This window comes from Microcaecilia unicolor, chromosome 4 (assembly GCF_901765095.1).
Source record: "Microcaecilia unicolor chromosome 4, aMicUni1.1, whole genome shotgun sequence".
NCBI lineage: Eukaryota > Metazoa > Chordata > Amphibia > Gymnophiona > Siphonopidae > Microcaecilia > Microcaecilia unicolor.
Window position 1 is genome coordinate 61055366 of NC_044034.1, and position 19751 is coordinate 61075116.

At 42.7% G+C, this 19751-nt stretch overlaps 1 protein-coding gene across 1 annotated transcript in view; it reads right to left on the minus strand.

Moving 5' to 3' along the window:
- The window catches only part of LOC115468509 (rho GTPase-activating protein 20-like), a 285485-nt gene that overhangs the window by 186729 nt on the left and 79005 nt on the right, over positions 1-19751 (minus strand). The window contains exon 2 of the mRNA XM_030200279.1: positions 18001-18086. Coding sequence (XP_030056139.1) covers positions 18001-18086 — 86 coding nt within the window. The remainder of the gene's footprint in view (positions 1-18000; positions 18087-19751) is intronic.

A 19751-nucleotide genomic window follows, 5' to 3' on the forward strand; every position in this document is an offset into this window, starting at 1 on the left:
CACCCATTCACTTAGTCCCAATTGTACTCCTGATCCCTTCTCAGTTTTCTTTAGTTCCCATTATACCCCACCTGATCATGAAGTCCCCACTTGTCCACCCTACCCAATCTCTAAACTCCACTTACACTCTCAGTACCCAACCAATCTTAAGTCTGCCATCTTCTGGTCTCCCACCCAGTTCCAGAATGTCCATATAAGTATGAACCCATACTCTCCCACATTCTCTTATCTGCCTTATCTGCCCCCCTGTCTCTTTCTTCCCTTTCCCCAGCATCCATTGTCCCTTCCTTATTCCCATACCTTTTCTCCACTTGCTCAGTATCCACCTGCCTACTTCCTTCTCCAATATTCATTGACCCTTCCCTTCCTTTCCTTCTCCTTACCCCAGCATCTACTTCTATGCTCTTCCCTCTCCATCTAACTCTTGCATTTTCCCTTAATTCTCATCCCCTCCAAAAGTACCTGCCAGCCCCAGCCCCAGCCCCCTTCTCCAATTCTGCCAGTCAGCCCCTGCCAGCTCCAGCCCCAGCATCACTCCCTGAGCACCCCAGCATCAACATTAGCCCCCTGCCTCAGTCCTAAACTCATCATCAACATTAGCCCCCAGCTCAACTCCAATCTGCATTCTATGGCCAAGTGAGAAATGGGCATGAATCATGAGGAATACCATGCTTCAGATTCAAGTATATCCTCAATCACAGTTCTCAAACTTACAAGGCTGACTTCGACAGTTGAAGAGATATAGCCCTAGACAAGGTCACATAGAGGCAGCTTTGTCATTTAACACCCAAAGTATGGAAACCAAGCAAACATAAGCACAAAAGGAAAAGAATGGGAGAAGGGCCAATTCTGCAAGTTCATCAACTGCAAATATCACCTACGGCTCATTTATAGGTCAAGGATTAGTCTTGTATCAAATCAACAGAAACATAAATAAACTTAATCCAAGGAAAATGCTGAAAACTCATGTCATCATTGACAGGAAACTCCACCATTAGGGCATACAGTCCCGTTAGATTTAAATATGAGTGGATGATATGTGATTAATAGTTTGTGTCCATGTAAAATATGTGTACACCGCAGATGTGATTAAGTAGGAGAGAAGGTATAAAGTAATGAATGAAAGGAAAAGTTTAGTTATGAAAGCTTAAGAGATTATATGAATGTTGTCTAGGATACTGTAAGTATTAGGAAGGGTAAAAGAAGTTTATAAAATGTAAACGTCACTATTTCGCTAATATCCTTTGCCATGAAAACTCCTAGGAAGTTAGGAAAACAGAAAAAGTATTTGGTAGCATTTTGATTAAACATGCTACAGCGCTATAGAAATGATAAGTAGTAGTAGTAGTAGTATTAAACAAGGAGGAAATGTCACAGAAAGGTTTTTCTCCAAGCTAAATAATAGATTTACAGTGCCAAAATCTCTTCAATTAAAGTAAACAGGAGTTACAGGTTACCAAAAGGGCTTGGGCCTAAAGTTAGTCCTGATTGAAGCAGACAGAAATCTTCTCCAGGAAGCAAAAGATAAATCAGTTCTTATAGACAAATCTAAGGATCGAATACAGGTTTAAAAAAACATCTATGGCAGCCTCTTCTTCCAGCCCTAAACATATTTTTTTATTATGTCCTGTCTGGATATTCTTTCAGTTAAGTATTTACCCTTAGTGCAGTTGCAGTTTCTTTTTCCAATATTTTGACCCCAGGAGTCAAATTTATTTTCAAGACCTGTGTTTCTAAATTCCAGGTTTTGCTCTAATTTACTCTGTACCTTGGATCCTTATTAAAGCATTAGGAAGGAGGCTCTGGGAGACTGCCACATTTATGTAATTTTGTGCATTACCTAATACTTTAATGTATGTACTCTTGCAAACTGCCACAGGCCTTCTCACAGAAATGTTTCATTAGAAGAACATATTTGTCTACAGAATGTTATTTGGCTCTTATGATATGTATAAATACTAAACTAAAGTTATCTGATCATATCTTTATGTATGGCCCTAGAGGAAAACAAACAGTCCCATTTTAGATAGGTTGAAGAAGGAATTGAAACATACAGGCCAGTACATCTCAAGTTTCACCAGTATCTTAGAACGAAGTACAGCCTGTTCTGAAATATAGGAGAAATGGACATTTATATGTCAGGTGTGTGCTGCATAACCATCTATTTTACAAAGCTAAACATATAATTTCGACAGATACAAAGCCAGCAGATAACCGGTCAAGTCACATAACTATCTGTTTCTAAGATCGCAAAATGTCCCTTCTGAAATTGGGACTAAACGTCTATCAACTTCCCACTCCCTTGTCCTGTCCAAAACATGCCCAGACCACGGACCCTTGCCATTTGCATGCACTTGGGTTCGAGACGAGTATATCCTGGCTTTATAAAATGGAAACTTAGAGATTTATGTAAGTTAAGCTTTTAACTGCCAGTTTAGGAAAATCTGAAACGCGAATAGGGCTTGTAAAATAAGGGCCAAACTGTAATAATAATAAATACGCTAACAGTATGACATTTCCCCTAGAGAATTCTTTCACAAACTTTCTAAAGCTATCTTTTAAACTGTGTGAAATAACATCTTCCTTTTGCGACAGTACACTCAAATTTGTTATACTAGACACAGTGAATTGGTAGCAGCAGGGCATTGCCATGTAGGACAGGAGTGTCAAACTTAAGGCCCACAGGTCATTTACATCCCAATTAGCATTTTTATCAACCCATGGAAGATAATAGCGTGCAGTATTTGTAGTGTGCACTATAGACATCATTGGACATCATTTACTTCCTCAGAATTAACTGCTGTCCCCTGGGTGTCAAGATTATGCCATCCAAACTCCAGGACCTACTCCTTCCCAACTCTCATGAAACTTCCTCCCTTTTTGCCCGAGTCCCTTACCCTGCTCTTGTGAGAACTTGGAAAGTTCCCACGCCGCTGGTTGTGTCTGGGAGTGTGATGGCGTGAAAGACAGAAGATGCGCTACACCCTACTCTCAGAGGATTTCCTACTACCCAGAAATAAAGACCTCCAGAAAGGAGCTTTGCTTATTCTGGCCACGTGGATAAAGTAGGTAACGAGCCCCTTAGTTCCGCTTCCACATTGTCCCACAGAACTGGTTAGAAAAATCTGCCGTATCTTTGTGGACTGAGAAAAGGATCTTTTGCTCTCTTAAACAGGCCACTATTCTCATGATGGGTAAAGAGTTGTATAGAATTCTGTCTGTGTTTCACCAGCTATAGAAAACAAAGTAATGGTTGGTTCAGAAGAGTGGATACCAAAGCAGTCATATCCAGATGTCACAATACTGTCTGTGAATCAGTGCTATAAATAACACTTAAAGCACTTAACACCTGGGTTAAATTTCTTGTTATAAAGTACCATGTGTGTAGTCTTACATGTAAGCAGAAGTCACTTGGGATGCTATATAGACAGAGTTTAACTGGCTTGCACTGCTACAATAAATATTGTTTGTCACTCAAACCTACACACATTAATTTCACTAATATTTGAGTCAGGCCAGCTGGTAAGACAAGGGGAGTTGAATAACTCCCCTGCAGCTGTTTGGCTAAGCTCTTTATCAACTACACCACAGGTCATTAATCAGAAACAAATGTAGAAGGAAGGAAGAAATACACTGCTATCAGGAGGAGGAGTCCATGCTGGCAAAAAGCATAAGCAAAATCACTTTCAAAGGCCAATACTAGTTTGAAAGTAAGTGCTTGGATCAGTTTCAGATGCCTCACTTCAACAAGTGGGGAAAGCAACACTATTTCAATGCAGAATCTGCATCCATTAAAAAAGGCTCCCAGTTATCGATGGAAAAGTACATGCTTTAGGCCCAGTATTCATAAAACATTGCAGTGCCGAACGTACAAATGTGTTTTGTTCGGGGTTTTTTTTTTAACGCCAATCAGAATAACACATATGGGGCCAGATTCTATATATGGCACCCCCCCCCCCCCCAAAAACGTACTTACCGCTATTCTATAAACCTCGACTAAAGTTAGGCATGGTTTACAGAAAATGCATAGTGGCCATCCCACAACTAAAATTTAGGTGCAGCCATTTACGCCAACTCAAACCTGGTGTAAATGCTCCACATCTTATTTAGGCGCAGATTGGGCATATTCTGTAACAGGGTGCGTAGCCCCTGACCCACCCACGCCCCTCCCATGGCCACGCCCTCTTTTGCGATTCGCACATTAGAATTTATGTGCACCACTTTACAGAATACACTTAGAAAGTTGCACGTAAATTCTGAGGCCAACTAGTGCCGATAATTGCTTGTTAGCAGCAAATTATCTGCACTGATTAGTTTGTTAAACAATTAAGTTGCGCACATAAATAGGCTATGTGTCTAAGGGAAGTAGATACCATGAAGTATGGAGCTCTTTATGGATAGGGAGGGGGGGGGAGGGAAGTAGATTTAGATAGGGCAATATTAAACAACTAGTAAAAAAGGCCCGTTTCGGAAAGAAATGAAACGGGCGCTAGCCAGGTTTTCCTCGTAGTGTGTAGAAGCGCTGCCGGGCCGCCTCCTCTTCCACATTGCGCCCTCTCTCCCGCCTCCTCTTCGTCGTTCCGCCCTCTCTCCTGCTTTCGGCTACTGATTGGCTCCTTGAATGTGCTCCGCCCTCAACGTCATGACGTTTGACGCGAGGGCGGGGCCCACAGACTGTGCTACAGAGCTTCGAAGCCGCCTCCTCTTCGTCGTTCCGCCCTCTCTCCTGCTTTCGGCTACTGATTGGCTCCTTGAATGTGCTCCGCCCTCAACGTCATTACGTTTGACGCGAGGGCGGGGCCCACAGACTGTGCTACAGAGCTTCGAACAAACGAAGTGGCTTCATTGACGTCAGTGGTGAATGGAACGTTGAGAGTGGTTTTTATGTCCAGATGGGGCGTGGCCTAGGGCGCAGATGGGCGTGGCTGAGTGCGGGAGTCCAAATAGCCTAGGTCAGGAGCCACAGTTGGAGTGAGGTGAGCTTCAGAACGTCTGAGGGGGATTCAGAATGTCTGAGGGGGATTTTATTTATATAGATGTACAATATGAGTTACTATTTGTATTCAATACTTTATTTTGCTATTCATTTAAAAATAAAAATACAAACATTTTGTTTTCAGTAACAAAGGTTTGAGGGGAGGTTGGGAGAAAATTGAAAAAACCTTGATAATAGAAGTTCATGAATTATTCATATAAGTATGTTATGTTATTTAAATTATCATATATTGAATCTTATGTCTATGTTTAACATGCTGAATCATCAATAAAAACTGTTGAAACATAAATAAGCTATGTGTGCAGATTTTAGCATGCAAATTTAATCCCCGTTTATAGAATCTAGGGGATGGGGGGAAATTCCATAACATAGGAGTCTAAAATAATGGCATACCTATGTGTATACGACACACACACATAAACACCACCATTTTACCTAAGCACTAGTCTGTAAATGTGTGTTTAACTTATATAGTGCAAGGAGGCTCCCACTTATGCACATACCCTACAGAATACTGTAAGTTGCAGGCATATCTCCAGCAAACCCCTCCATCGCTCTACCTCCTGATCCCAACCCTGACTCCAGGGAGTCCCTGGTGGTGTAATGGGAGCAGGAGAGATCCCCAGTCATTCCTGCTCCTACAGCACCAGATTCAAAATGATACCTATAACCCCTAGCAATAGTCTTGTGGTACTCCCACTAGGGATCATGTAACCAAATAAAGGGTCATGGTGCTATTTTGAATCCAGTGCCACAGGAACGAATGGGGATCACTCCTGCTCCCACTGTACATCCAGGGACTCCCAGTAGGAGTTACAGCTGAGATCAGGAGTGGAGGGATAAGGGGGTCTGCCAGGGAAATCTCAGGTGGGGATGCTGCTGTCAGGGGGGGGAGGCATCCCTGAGGGTGATGTGGATAATCAGGGACACAATGGGAGGTTCTCATATCTGAGTGGGTACCATCAGGAAGGGGGTTTGATGTCTGAGGTGGTGTCAGGGGAATGGGGAGAAATCAGGGAAAAGGATGGTGTCAGGAGCAATGATTTTACAAAACTGTTCCTACACACATGTGGGGATAGACTAACAGGTTTTTCTCCCCACATGTAGCCTTTTAAAGCTGCCGAAACACAGCTGTGTCAAGTCCTGTCATGCCACAGACTACCACTCATTTATGTACAAGTTTCTGACGTTATATATATGGACTTTTATCTATTTTAATGGTAATAAATAGAAATAAAACAAAAAAAGGAAAAGAAAATAAGATGACACCTTTTTCACTAGACTAATTTAATACATTTTTTGATGAGCTTTCGAAGGTAACCCTTCTTCTTCAAATCAGAAATTCAGAAACAACTACTCTACCACTTTACCCACACCACCAGAGCCGGTGGTGGGAGGCAGGACTGGAGGATGGGAGGCAGGGATAGTGCTGGGCAGACTTATACGGTCTGTGCCAGAGCCAGTGGTGGGAGGCGGGACTGGATGTTGGGAGGCAGGGATAGTGCTGGGCAGACTTATACGGTCTGTGCTAGAGCCGGTGGTGGGAGGCGGGGCTGGTGGTTGGGAGGCGGGGATAGTGCTGGGCAGACTTATACGGTCTGTGCCAGAGCCGGTGGTTGGGAGGCGGGGCTGGTGGTTGGGAGGCGGGGATAGTGCTGGGCAGACTTATAAGGTCTGTGCCCTGAAGAGCACAGGTACAAATCAAAGTAGGGTATACACAAAAATTAGCACACATGAGTTGTCTTGTTGGGCAGACTGGATGGACCGTGCAGGTCTTTTTTCTGCCGTCATCTACTATATTTCAATAAGCAGATATCCTTGGGGCTGTTGATCATCTTCCATCTTGTGTTTCCCTCTCTCCTTCGTTCTTCTATTATCCCTGTGAGAATTTTTTTTCCCCCTTCTCTGACCTTCCCACATAAGAAAAAATGTGAACAAGGATGAGCCTTGAAATCTGGATAGTGATCTAAACTAAACTAAATTAAAACTAAACGGATAGTGCTGCACCGAGATTCAGCGCCACTGGTTACACGTACAGTGACGTTGAATACACATACTAAAATGCTGGCGTTTAAATTAAAACAGTTGCTAGGATGACTCAATATCGGCCCTATGTTGCTATGATTGTCCATAGCCTGGAGCAAATTTTTTGAGGTAGGAAATCAAATAAACTGAGCTAAATAAACAAGTAGGGTGTGCAGGTACTACTGCTGCCTGACAACTGAGACTCTCTCCCAGAGACCATCAATGCTGTTTCTGCATCACTGCCAGCGTCCTGCCCATCTGGTGAACAGAAATTAGATCCAGGTACTCAGTTATGAGCCAGCCTGATTTCATGCTTGCCAACAGTTTTTCAGTAACTGAAACTTAAGAGAAACAGGAAATCAGGCTGCTACTAAGAAGCTACTTCAACTCTGTAGCAAAAGGAAAAATGACAATGCAAAAGCTGTGGGTTGTCAAGTCTGAGGTACTATCTTAGGCCGTGGGACAATTACCACAAAAAAAAAAGAGTTCAAACAAGAGATTTGGCCTTTTTAGGGTAATTCTGTAACAGGGCATCTACAACTGGGCATCCAGATGCGCCTGGTAGGAGCCTATTCTATATAGGAAAGTAAGGGGTCCTTTTCCCAAGCTGCGGTAAAAAGGGCCCTGTGGTAGCAGCTGGGGCTGTTTTCCCATGTGCCAGGGCCCTTTTTACTGCAGTGGGTAAAAAGCCCCTAATAAAAAATGGCCATGCAGTAAGATTACTCTTACCGCATGGCCATGCAGTGGGGAGCACTTACCACCACCCACTGAGGTGGCAGTAAGGGTTCCCATGGTAACCTGGTAGTGCAAAGCGCTGCCCGATTACCACCACGGTAAAAATTATAGAAATATTTTTCACTGCACCAGAAATGGCACGCGCTCAAGGCAGAAATACCGCCGGAGGCCGCGTTGGGCAGCAACCCTTTACCAGAAGGGCCCCTAGGTGCCTACTTTCCTTTATAAAACCGAGCGTAACTGGGTATACACTCATATAATTCAGGCTGTAAATGATTGTGCCTAAGTGCTGGCGATATGCGCATAATTCATAACGTTTTCCAAGATATGTGCGTAAATGGGAGTCCTGCCCATGAGCTGCTCCAGCTCCGCTTCTTTGTACACCCCTCCCCCTTTGAAAATATGCACTATCCACGACAGAATAACGCTTATGCGGAATATTGGCATGTGTGCACATACATGCATTTATGCTAAAATTCTAAACATATATGTTGGTGCCTGTGCTACAGAATTGCTCCCTTTGAGACTAATGTACACCCATGGATAATTTTTTGTAAAAAGCTGAAAGCATTTTTTTGCTTTGTTTGCTTTTATAAGTTGGCCATATTACCACAAGTCAAAGGAAACAGGCTAAGATACTTCTGGTTTTTGTGCACTTCTGGTTTTAGTGCACTGCATTCAAGGAGACAAAGTTCCAGTTTCCGAAAATAGGCTAATTATCGCCAGGCAGGACTGCCATTTTCATTCCCTTCTGTCACAAAGTTATATGATCACTTTGATTTTTTCTCTTTTGTCTAATGTTTTATTGCTAACTACAGTGGGGGAAATAAGTATTTGATCCCTTGCTGATTTTGTAAGTTTGCCCACTGACAAAGACATGAGCAGCCCATAATTGAAGGGTAGGTTATTGGTAACAGTGAGAGATAGCACATCACAAATTAAATCCGGAAAATCACATTGTGGAAAGTATATGAATTTATTTGCATTCTGCAGAGGGAAATAAGTATTTGATCCCCCACCAACCAGTAAGAGATCTGGCCCCTACAGACCAGGTAGATGCTCCAAATCAACTCGTTACCTGCATGACAGACAGCTGTCGGCAATGGTCACCTGTATGAAAGACACCTGTCCACAGACTCAGTGAATCAGTCAGACTCTAACCTCTACAAAATGGCCAAGAGCAAGGAGCTGTCTAAGGATGTCAGGGACAAGATCATACACCTGCACAAGGCTGGAATGGGCTACAAAACCATCAGTAAGACGCTGGGCGAGAAGGAGACAACTGTTGGTGCCATAGTAAGAAAATGGAAGAAGTACAAAATGACTGTCAATCGACAAAGATCTGGGGCTCCACGCAAAATCTCACCTCGTGGGGTATCCTTGATCATGAGGAAGGTTAGAAATCAGCCTACAACTACAAGGGGGGAACTTGTCAATGATCTCAAGGCAGCTGGGACCACTGTCACCATGAAAACCATTGGTAACACATTACGACATAACGGATTGCAATCCTGCAGTGCCCGCAAGGTCCCCCTGCTCCGGAAGGCACATGTGACGGCCCGTCTGAAGTTTGCCAGTGAACACCTGGATGATGCCGAGAGTGATTGGGAGAAGGTGCTGTGGTCAGATGAGACAAAAATTGAGCTCTTTGGCATGAACTCAACTCGCCGTGTTTGGAGGAAGAGAAATGCTGCCTATGACCCAAAGAACACCGTCCCCACTGTCAAGCATGGAGGTGGAAATGTTATGTTTTGGGGGTGTTTCTCTGCTAAGGGCACAGGACTACTTCACCGCATCAATGGGAGAATGGATGGGGCCATGTACCGTACAATTCTGAGTGACAACCTCCTTCCCTCCGCCAGGGCCTTAAAAATGGGTCGTGGCTGGGTCTTCCAGCACGACAATGACCCAAAACATACAGCCAAGGCAACAAAGGAGTGGCTCAGGAAGAAGCACATTAGGGTCATGGAGTGGCCTAGCCAGTCACCAGACCTTAATCCCATTGAAAACTTATGGAGGGAGCTGAAGCTGCGAGTTGCCAAGCGACAGCCCAGAACTCTTAATGATTTAGAGATGATCTGCAAATAGGAGTGGACCAAAATTCCTCCTGACATGTGTGCAAACCTCATCATCAACTACAGAAGACGTCTGACCGCTGTGCTTGCCAACAAGGGTTTTGCCACCAAGTATTAGGTCTTGTTTGCCAGAGGGATTAAATACTTATTTCCCTCTGCAGAATGCAAATAAATTCATATACTTTCCACAATGTGATTTTCCGGATTTAATTTGTGATGTGCTATCTCTCACTGTTACCAATAACCTACCCTTCAATTATGGGCTGCTCATGTCTTTGTCAGTGGGCAAACTTACAAAATCAGCAAGGGATCAAATACTTATTTCCCCCACTGTATATGTGAGATAGGAATCTGAGATGTCCAAATTTCAGCTCTTTGAATTGCCTTATATATATAATATTTAAAATACTTGCACCCTGACAAATCACAAACATTCTAAGCAGGTTCTAATAAATATATACAAATATACATACAAAATCAGATTCAGAAAATACATATCAACAACTATAAATTAAGAGAAGTTATCAAGGCGCAGTAAAAGGGGATCTTTTATCGCAACTTGAGTTACCACAGGAGTTGCCAACCTGCAGAATCTGTACCGCAGATTGCTGACTCCTCCTGTGGCAAACAACAAATGCTGCTTACAAGCCACCTCGCAAGCAGCAGTCCATTGGCCCAGGAGCATACCCTAGTGGTAGTCTCATGGTACTACTGCTAGGGATCATTTTTCCACATAAGAGCAAAAGAACTTCATGAAAACCAGTGCACAAACAAGACTTCGCATGCCAGTTTTTGAAAAGTCTGTGGTGTTCTATTATCTTTTTTTTTTTTTTTTAGCTTTTCCAGGTACTGAATTTCTATCCAGATCATTTATAAGATCTCTAACCTGTGGGAAAACGTGTAGGTTAATATATCGGCCTCCTAGTCAGCTTGGTCCCTCTGAAAATTGACCATAAGTATATCTGTCTTTCTGTCTTTCAAACACCTGCTATATATGATTGGGAAGCTAAATGGAAAATACAATATTGCAAGAATCACCCACAAGGCGGCTATTTGGGACAAGGGGAGGGCAGGCATTCAGGTCCTATCCTCCAGAGCTCAATTTTCCTGACACAGAAGCTAATAATAAGTTATCTGCTGGGTTGTGTCTTTGGGAAGGGAGGGATTTGGGATCCATGCTAGAAAGACCGACAGGAGGACTGGATAAAGATGTTAAGACTATATTGTGCTTGAGGTAATAGATGTATTCGGTAAGGTGAAAAGAACTGGAAACGGCATGAAATATAATTGGACAGGGATCAGAGTCACATCTGTGTAATGTTATTTCTCTCAATAAAACAGTTTCAAAAATAATATCGGCAACCTGGTGATACAGGTACAGCAAAGAGAGATGGGGCAAACATTCAGGGGACATCACTGTGCACAGATTTTCCAGGCTTTCATGCAAAGGAGATTTCACCTGCTGTATCAGAATACCCCCCCCCCCCCCATGCAGCATCCATATATTTTATACAAAATCTACATAAATGTTGTTTTCATTTGAACTAGCATAGCCTGTCTCATACGGAAGCAATCCAATACAGAAGAAAGGAAAGAAAAAAGGACGAATTACTGTGGCACGACACATGCATTCCCTTGAGAAAGGGTTTGGCAAACCAGGGCCCCCGTTGGAAATTAGCAGCTAAGGAGCCCTTTTACAAAGGTGTGTAGGCGCCTACGCCGCGTCCAACGCACGTCAAATTGGCACTACTTCCCGGCTACTGCGTGCCCCGGGCGGTAATTCCATTTTTGGCGCACCCAAAACACGCAGTAGAAAATATTTTCTATTTTCTACCGAGGGGCCCTTACCCAGCGGTAATCCGCAGTTGGTGTGCGCTGCATGCTTACCGTCCGGTTAGTGAGTGAGACCTTATCACTAAGTCAATGGGTGGCGTTAAGGTGTCAGGCCAAAAATGGGCACGCGCTGGTTTTCATTTTGCCACACATCCATTTTCCGGCACATTAAAAAAATCCCCTTTTTTCCAGGTATGCTCAGGAAATGGGCCAGCGCGCGTCCAAAACACATGCCTACACCAGCGCAGGCCACTTTTGGGTGCGCCTTAGTAAAAGGGCAACTAAGTGCCATAATGTTTGGAGGTTAAAGTTATAACGCTGTGATAAGGAGTGAACGAGGTCATACACAATATTAGAATATAAAATACAACAAAAAAGATGTACATGTAGATTGTGGAACATAAAAGCAATAGCAGAAGTAATAAAGCAGATCTTGTCTGGAGGTGTTTTCAGGCTGATGATGACTGGGATGTCTGTGGCAGCAACACAACAAATCCACAGCAAGTAATGAACACAACAAACTCCTCCGCTCCATTGATTCCCCAATATGTCTGTTCCACATGAACCTTATCCTATCATAACATCACTTTGTATCTGTTCATACCGGAGTTGGCGAACGCCTCTCCAATACTATGTAAGCCACATTGAACCTGCAAATAGGTGGGAAAATGTGGGATATAAATGTAACAAATAAAAATAAATTTTAAAAAACATCTCTGACAGTTGTCACTGAGTATGGCACTTTGAGGCCTTTTTCCTCCATATTTTAACTTTTGAAGTTAGCAAACAACTTTATATTATACCACAGTATTGTTTGTTAAAGGGGCTCTTTTATTAAAGTTTTGCTCAAGTAATCTGCAGCAGGGCCCATTTTATTCCTATAGGCCCTGCTGCAGATAACTCGAGCTAAACTTTAGTAGAAGTCCTGTGGAGTAGTCCTATTATTCTGAAGTCATACTGAAGCAATGACAAGAGCAAGTTTACAGCCATCATCTGATCTGAAATACAGACTCCATTTCCTGCTGTCTCTAGCACAGGGCATTTTTGTGCCATCTCAGCATTCTTCACTTCTCTTTCCTCTAGAGGAACCCAAGGCTGTGATAAACACAGATTACTCTACCAGCCCAACAGATACCCTCTCCAGTTTGCATGCAATCACAGCGTGGTTAGTAATACTCTTTAAAAAAAGAACAATTAAAATTAGCCACTCAGCCCTGGTTAATTTTTCCAACGGGTTTGATGATCTGCTGCAGGAAGACCTAGTTACATTTTACGGATGATGGTTCCTGGAAAGCAGCCGGTTACTGACTACTGATTTTAGCTGAGCTCTTAATTGCAATTATGCTGGTTAACTTTTCCAGAGCTGTTAACAGAATGGTATCATCACATTTAAGACCTGATAGTAACTCAGGCAATTATCATGTCGATTACAGAAGCAATCAGGGCTATGGAGTCAGAAGCAATTATAGGTGGAGTTGAAGTCAGTAAAAATGTACGGACTCCAACTCCAGCTTCAAAATAAAAATTTACAACACTATAATGTATGCTAAATGTATCATTTTATATTTATATTTTTTTTGTTCAGGTTCTTTGTTCAAACTTCAAAAAAATATACTTTGTGATCTACTAATCCTAATTTTGTACACAAAGATATATCCTATGTTAGCAGACTGGTCCCCCAGAAAGACTGTATATCAAATGCATGATCCTTACTATTTTTATGGTTACATTTTACTGCTTTCCACAGAAGCCGATTGCCCTTGATTAACGCAAGACATCTTTTACAAAAGAATTTTGCCATTGGAAACCCCCTTGAATAGTCAGGTCTCTCTCCTCTTGAGAATGGAAGCATAGAAGCCAACTTTCCAAAATTATTAGGTGTGCTAAACCCAATGGAAATTACCTCTTCCTGGACACAGTCAAGGAATTGGTTCACTATTGGGGGTGCTCAAGCACCCACAGCACCCACAGAGCTGGCTCCTATGAATGGAAGAGAGACTGGGTAAAACATAATAGAACTCAGCGTCTCTGCATTGACTGAGGCTGAGGATGGTAGATTTTAGACGTAATGTTAGGAAATACTTTTTTCACGAAGAAGATAGAGGATACCTGGAATACCCTCCTGGAGGAGACAGTGGGGATGAAAACAGTGACAGAATTAAAAAAATGCATGGGATAAATACAGAGGATCTCCAAAAAGATAGAGGATGGAATGAAAGCAAAACTTAAATAACCTTAGCACTTTAAACAGGGCACAGAAGGGTGTAACCTGCACCAATCATCAGGTACAATTCTGGCCACTTTCTTGGGCAAATTGGATGGATCATACTAGTCTTTATTTGCCATCAATTACTATGGGGGTCTTTTATTTTATTTATTTATTTGTTACATTTGTATCCCACATTTTCCCACCTATTTGTAGGCTCAATGTGGCTTACATAGTACAGGAGAGGCCTTTGCAGGCTCTGGTGTGAACAAATACAGGGTGATGTTGTGGTAAGATCAAGTGGCAGAGCCACATTAGGGAATCGGAGAACGAAACAGTTGTGTTATGTCCATTACGTGCTTTAGTTTGGTTGTGTTGCAGAGATTAGGCATTTAAGTTGGATAGTTAGGGTATGCCATTTTAAACAGGTTGGTTTTCAGTGATTTCTGGAAGTTTAGGTGGCCATACTTCGTTTTCAAGGCTTTTGGCAATGCGTTCCACAGTTGTGTGCTTATGTAGGAAAAACTAGATGCGTAAGTTGTTTTGTGTTTAAGTCCTTTCCAGCTTGGGAACTGCAGATTTAGATAAGATCGTGTTATTCAGATGTATTTCTAATTGGTAAGTTGATCAAGTCTGTCATGTAACTCGGGGCTTCTCCGTAGATGATTTTGTGAACCAGGGTGCAGATTTTGAAGGCGATGCGTTCTTTGATTGGGAGCCAGTGTAGTTTTTCACGGAGGGGTTTTGTGCTTAAAGTTTAGCTCAAATTATCTGCAGCATGCCCATTTTATTCCTATGGGCCCTGCTGCAGATAACTCGAGCTAAGCTTTAGTAAAAGACCCCCTATGTTACTATGAAAATCAGTAGCAAATGCACAGGCTATAGAGCCCAGGAAAAATTCTGGGACTTAAATTCATTACTGCCCTCATCCAGTGACTCTTTCTAATCATTGACCTCTAGGATCCAGAGAAAAACAAGACTGCTTGTCTTACTTTCCCCCCTGTTTACTAAGGCGCGCGGCAATGCCAACACAGCTGGGCTGTGTTGGCATTAACGCACGGAAGCTGCTAGCACAGATTAGTAAACAGGGAGGTTTGTCTTTCCCAGCTAATAAAAGGAGGGAGAAGTAGCATTTGTTATTTATTTAAGTTCAAATCTTTATTGAGAATTTTTGAAGAAGAATATATGAACAACCAACGAAGAGATAACTTTAAATAAGTTTCAATTGAAATCAGTGTTGATATATTTGTCTATGCAGTATCATACAGGTATTATACAGGGAATCAGGACTGACAAAAATTCTTGAAAGGTTTCCAAATTTTGAAACATTTGCCAATGTAGTTGTTTTTTTCTGAAATATAAGACTCGTATTTATAAAACAGACATACAGAGTTCCACCAGAAAGAAAAGCTAACTTTCTGATTATTTTTCCATTCAGTAAATATAGTTTTCACAGCAAAGGACACTAAGATATCAAAAGGGGGCATGTAGCATTTGTTATTTTGCCTGCATAAAAAGTAATCTATTTCCACAGTTAATTCGAGCAAGAATAACCCCCTGCTATAATCAACTAGTAAGAAAGTGATCTGACATCAGATTTTTTACTCACAAACTAACATTATTTCAATGTCTAAAAATACATAATCAAAGAAAAATCAATGGACCTGATATTCAAAAAAAGCAGAGCTCCTAAATTTAGGAACCCAAAGAGTCCTTTTACAAAGGTACGCTATTGTTTTTAGCGAGCACTAAAAATAAAGACACGCTAAACGCTAGACACACCCATAGCAATATATGGGCGTCTCTAGGATTTAGCGTGCGCTAAAACTTAGCGCACACTAAAAACTTTACCATGCCTTTATAAAAGACCCCCCAAGTTAGGCTCCTAAATTAAGGCCTCTTTTACTAAACTGCACTAGCGATTCCTGCACGGCAATGTGCATTTGCCGCTCCAGGAATCACTAGCGTAGCTTAGTAAAAAAGGCCCTTAGTGCCCTATTTCAGCCAAACTTAGGGGGTCTTTTACTAAGGCGCGCTTATGTTTTTAGAACGCTAAAAATAGGTGCACGCTAAACGTTAGAGACGCCCATAGGAATATATTGGCATCTCTAATGTTTAGCGTGCACCTATTTTTAGCGCACGCTAAAAACGTAAGCTCACCTTAGTAAAAGACCCCCTTAGGAGCCTAAGAGGCCCTTTTACTAAGCTGCGAGAAAAAGTGGCCTTACAGGCTCATTATCGAAAGAGAAGGACACCCATCTTTCGACACAAATCGGAAGATGGGCGTCCTTCTCACAGGGTCATCCAAATCGGCATAATTGAAAGCCGATTTTGGACGTCCCCAACTGCTTTCTGTCGCAGGGACTGCCAAAGTTCAAGGGGGTGTATTGGAGGTGTAGCGAAGGCGGGACTTGGGCGTTCCTAACACATGGACGTCCTCGACCCATAATGGAAAAAAAAGGACGTCCCTGATGAACACTTGGATGACTTTACCTGGTCCTGTTTTTCTTACGACCAAGGCACAAAAAGGTGCCCGAACTGACCAGATGACCACCGGAGAGAATCGGGGATGACCTCCCCTTACTCCCCGAGTGGTCACTAACCCACCTCCCACCCTCAAAAAATATCTTTCAAAATATTTTTTGCCAGCCTCAGATGTCATACTCAGGTCCGTGACAGCAGTATGCAGATCCCTGGAGCAGTTTTAGTGGGTGCAGTGCACTTCAGGCAGGTGGACCCAGGCCCATATACCCCCTACCTGCTATGTTTGGAGAGGAAACAGCGAGCCCTCCAAAACCCACCACAAACCCACTGTACCCACATCTAGGTGCCCCCCTTCACCCATAAGGGCTATGGTAGTGGTGTACAGTTGTGGGTAGTGGGTTTTTTGGGGGGGGGGGCTCAGCACACAAGGTAAGGGAGCTATGTTCCTGGGAGCAATTTATGAAGTCCACTGCAGTGCCCCCTAGGGTGCCCAGTTGGTGTCCTGGCATGTCAGGGGGACCAGTACACTACAAATGCTGGCTCCTCCCCCACAACCAAAGGGCTTGCATTTGGTCGTTTCTGAGATGGGCGTCCTTGGTTTCCATTATCGCTGAAAATCAGAAACGACCAAGTCTAGGGACCACCATCTCTGGGGACGACCAAATTTCAAGATTTGGGCATCCCCGACCAAATTATCAAAACAAAAGATGGACGTCCATCTTTTTCGATAAAACAGGTTTCCCCACCCCTCCATCAGGACGTTTTGCAAGGACGTCCTCAACAAAACTTGGGCGTCCCTTTCGATTATGCCCTGTCACGTGTGCCCTTACATGGGTTTTTCTCACTAAGGCCATTTTTACTGCAACAGTAAAATGGTCGATCTTCCATTTATTCAATTAATAGCCGTGAAACTAATGTTGTCATTAGCATCTGGCCACTGAAAAAGATCAGCACTAACTGATTAGCGCAGAAATGCCCTTTCTCCACCCCCCTGACATACCCTCTCCACGGAAAACATTTTAAAATTCTTTTGCACTTGGTCTGCACACGCAAATGTCAAACTCACTGCAGGACGACTGAGCGCAACCCTACCACAGCTTAGTAGTAAAAGAGGCCCTAAATGTTTAGCTGATAATTCATCTTAATTTAGGAACTTAAAAGTAATGCATACACATTTATTCCTGCAATTAATTTACCAAGATTTATTAGTCTAAAAATTAGTGCTAAGCTCCGAACCTTTTCCCCTACCCTAAATCCACCCCTGATGCCACCAGTTTCTATGCTCCTACATTTAGGAATTCAGTTAAATTTTGGAGAATAAATTTAGGAACTCAGCCCTTATAAAGGACAATTTATAAGCATAACTGTCAAAGTTAGGAGCATAAATCTTTTGAATATCGAGCCCAATATGTTTCCCGATTTTAAAAGCATAAAGTTAAATGCAAATCGGCCTAATGATTTACTGTTATCGAGCTTCTTTTTGACAAAGTTTGTAACTGTGTATCTATTGTTATCTTATGCCAACACAACCCAAACTAAGAGTGGGTAATTGAATTCCATGATGTAATAAGGCCTTAACAGAACCCTACTTCATGCCAGAAGTGTCTCCAGAGTTTTGGATCAAGCAGTAAGAAACAGCAACTCACCTCATTAGAGTTTTGGACTTGTTTAGTGCTTTGCCAAGAACAAGAGATGGTGCAGACTGACGTCGTTGGGCCAAGCTCTTTAGTTTCTGGTTAGAAAGAAAAACAAAACACACAGTCATATGTATTGTAAAACAATAACTGAAAGCAGAAATATTAAACCTGCATGTGTCAATTTTTAAACTCCCATGGCCTGCGTTTGTTTAACACACTAGCTGCGACGTTTAAATACTACATTTATATTCAGTGCCACTATGCGTAGAAGTGGCATTGCTGAATGTATGTAGAGGGCAATCACCAGAACTGCTATCTGTATGCCCTCATTCCTCCTCAACAGGGATAGTGCCAGCGAAGTCAGAGTGAATTTTCAGCGGTACTCTCTCTATAAGGCCACTGAAAATTAATAGATAATAGGTTTACACATTTAAGGGCCATTTTACTAAGGCTAACCCAAAAGTGGTCTGCGCTGGTGTAGGCGCGTGTTTTGGACGTGCGCTGGAAACAAGGGATTTTTTAATGTGCCAGAAAATGGACGTGCGGAAAAATGAAAACCACAGCGCATCCATTTTCAGCCTGAGACCTTACCGCCACCCACTGACGCAGAGGTAAGCGTCCAGCATGTGCCAACTGCTAATTGTCACCGGGTAAGCGCCCCGCGGTAGAAAATAGAAAATATTTTCTTCCGCGTGTTTTGGGCGCAGGCCAAAATTGGGATTACCGCCTGGGGTACGAGGTAGCCGGGCGGTAGTGCCAATTTGACGTGTGTTGGGTGTGTGTAGGCGCCTACGTGCCTTTGTAAAGGAGGCCCTTAGTGCTAGATTCTATACATCATGCCTTTAAAAAAAATCGGTGCCGGAAAAATAAATACACCTAGGCATATTCTATAAACTGTGCCTAAATTTAGGCGCGGTTTACTAAATACGCCTAAATCTAGGCATAGTTTATAGAATACGCCCAACTTCTATTTTCTGCGACTATATTTAGTCACAGCCATTTATGCCAATGAAAACCTAGCGTAAAAGCTGCTGCCCAAATTACGCATGGAACAGACATATCCTATAACACTGCGCATAAATTCTAGTGATGCCCACAACCCTCAAATGGCCACACCCCCTTTTCAGATCCACATCTTAGAATTTACGTGCATCACTTTATAGAATACGCCTAGAAAATTGTACGCAGAAATTCTAATTAATGCCAATTAGTGTCAATAATTGCTAGTTAAGTTCGATTATCAGTGCTGACTGGCTTGTTAAGCTAATTAAGTTGCATGCGCAAATCTAGAATACGACTGGATCTGCGTGCACAACTCAACTCGCGCTACACAGAATCTGGGGGTTAACAGCTGCTCCTAACCATATTAACTTGTTTGATTATCTAGTCCATAACATATTAGAAAACGTTAAATGTGATAGCAAGTGAGAAAAGCATGCAAAGCATGTCTCATGGATCTCCTCCCACTCTGCATGCACGGGTGTGTGGGTGTGTATGTCTATTGTGTGTGTTCTCCGCAGATGCTCTAGCGTTTGTGGAGGGTTAGGTTGGGTGGTGAGGAAGCTTGTGGGAGGACAGCTTTGGGGGAGGGACAATTTGTGGAATGGTGGTGATGCAGTTGCAGGAGTATTTTGGAGAATAGGACCAGTTTGCAGGGGGGGTGGGGCTGTTGCAAGAGTTTGGGGGAATTTTCAAGGGATAGTTTTTTGGCAGTGGTAATCATTTGCAGAATGGTGGGACAGTTGCTGGGGGATACTATT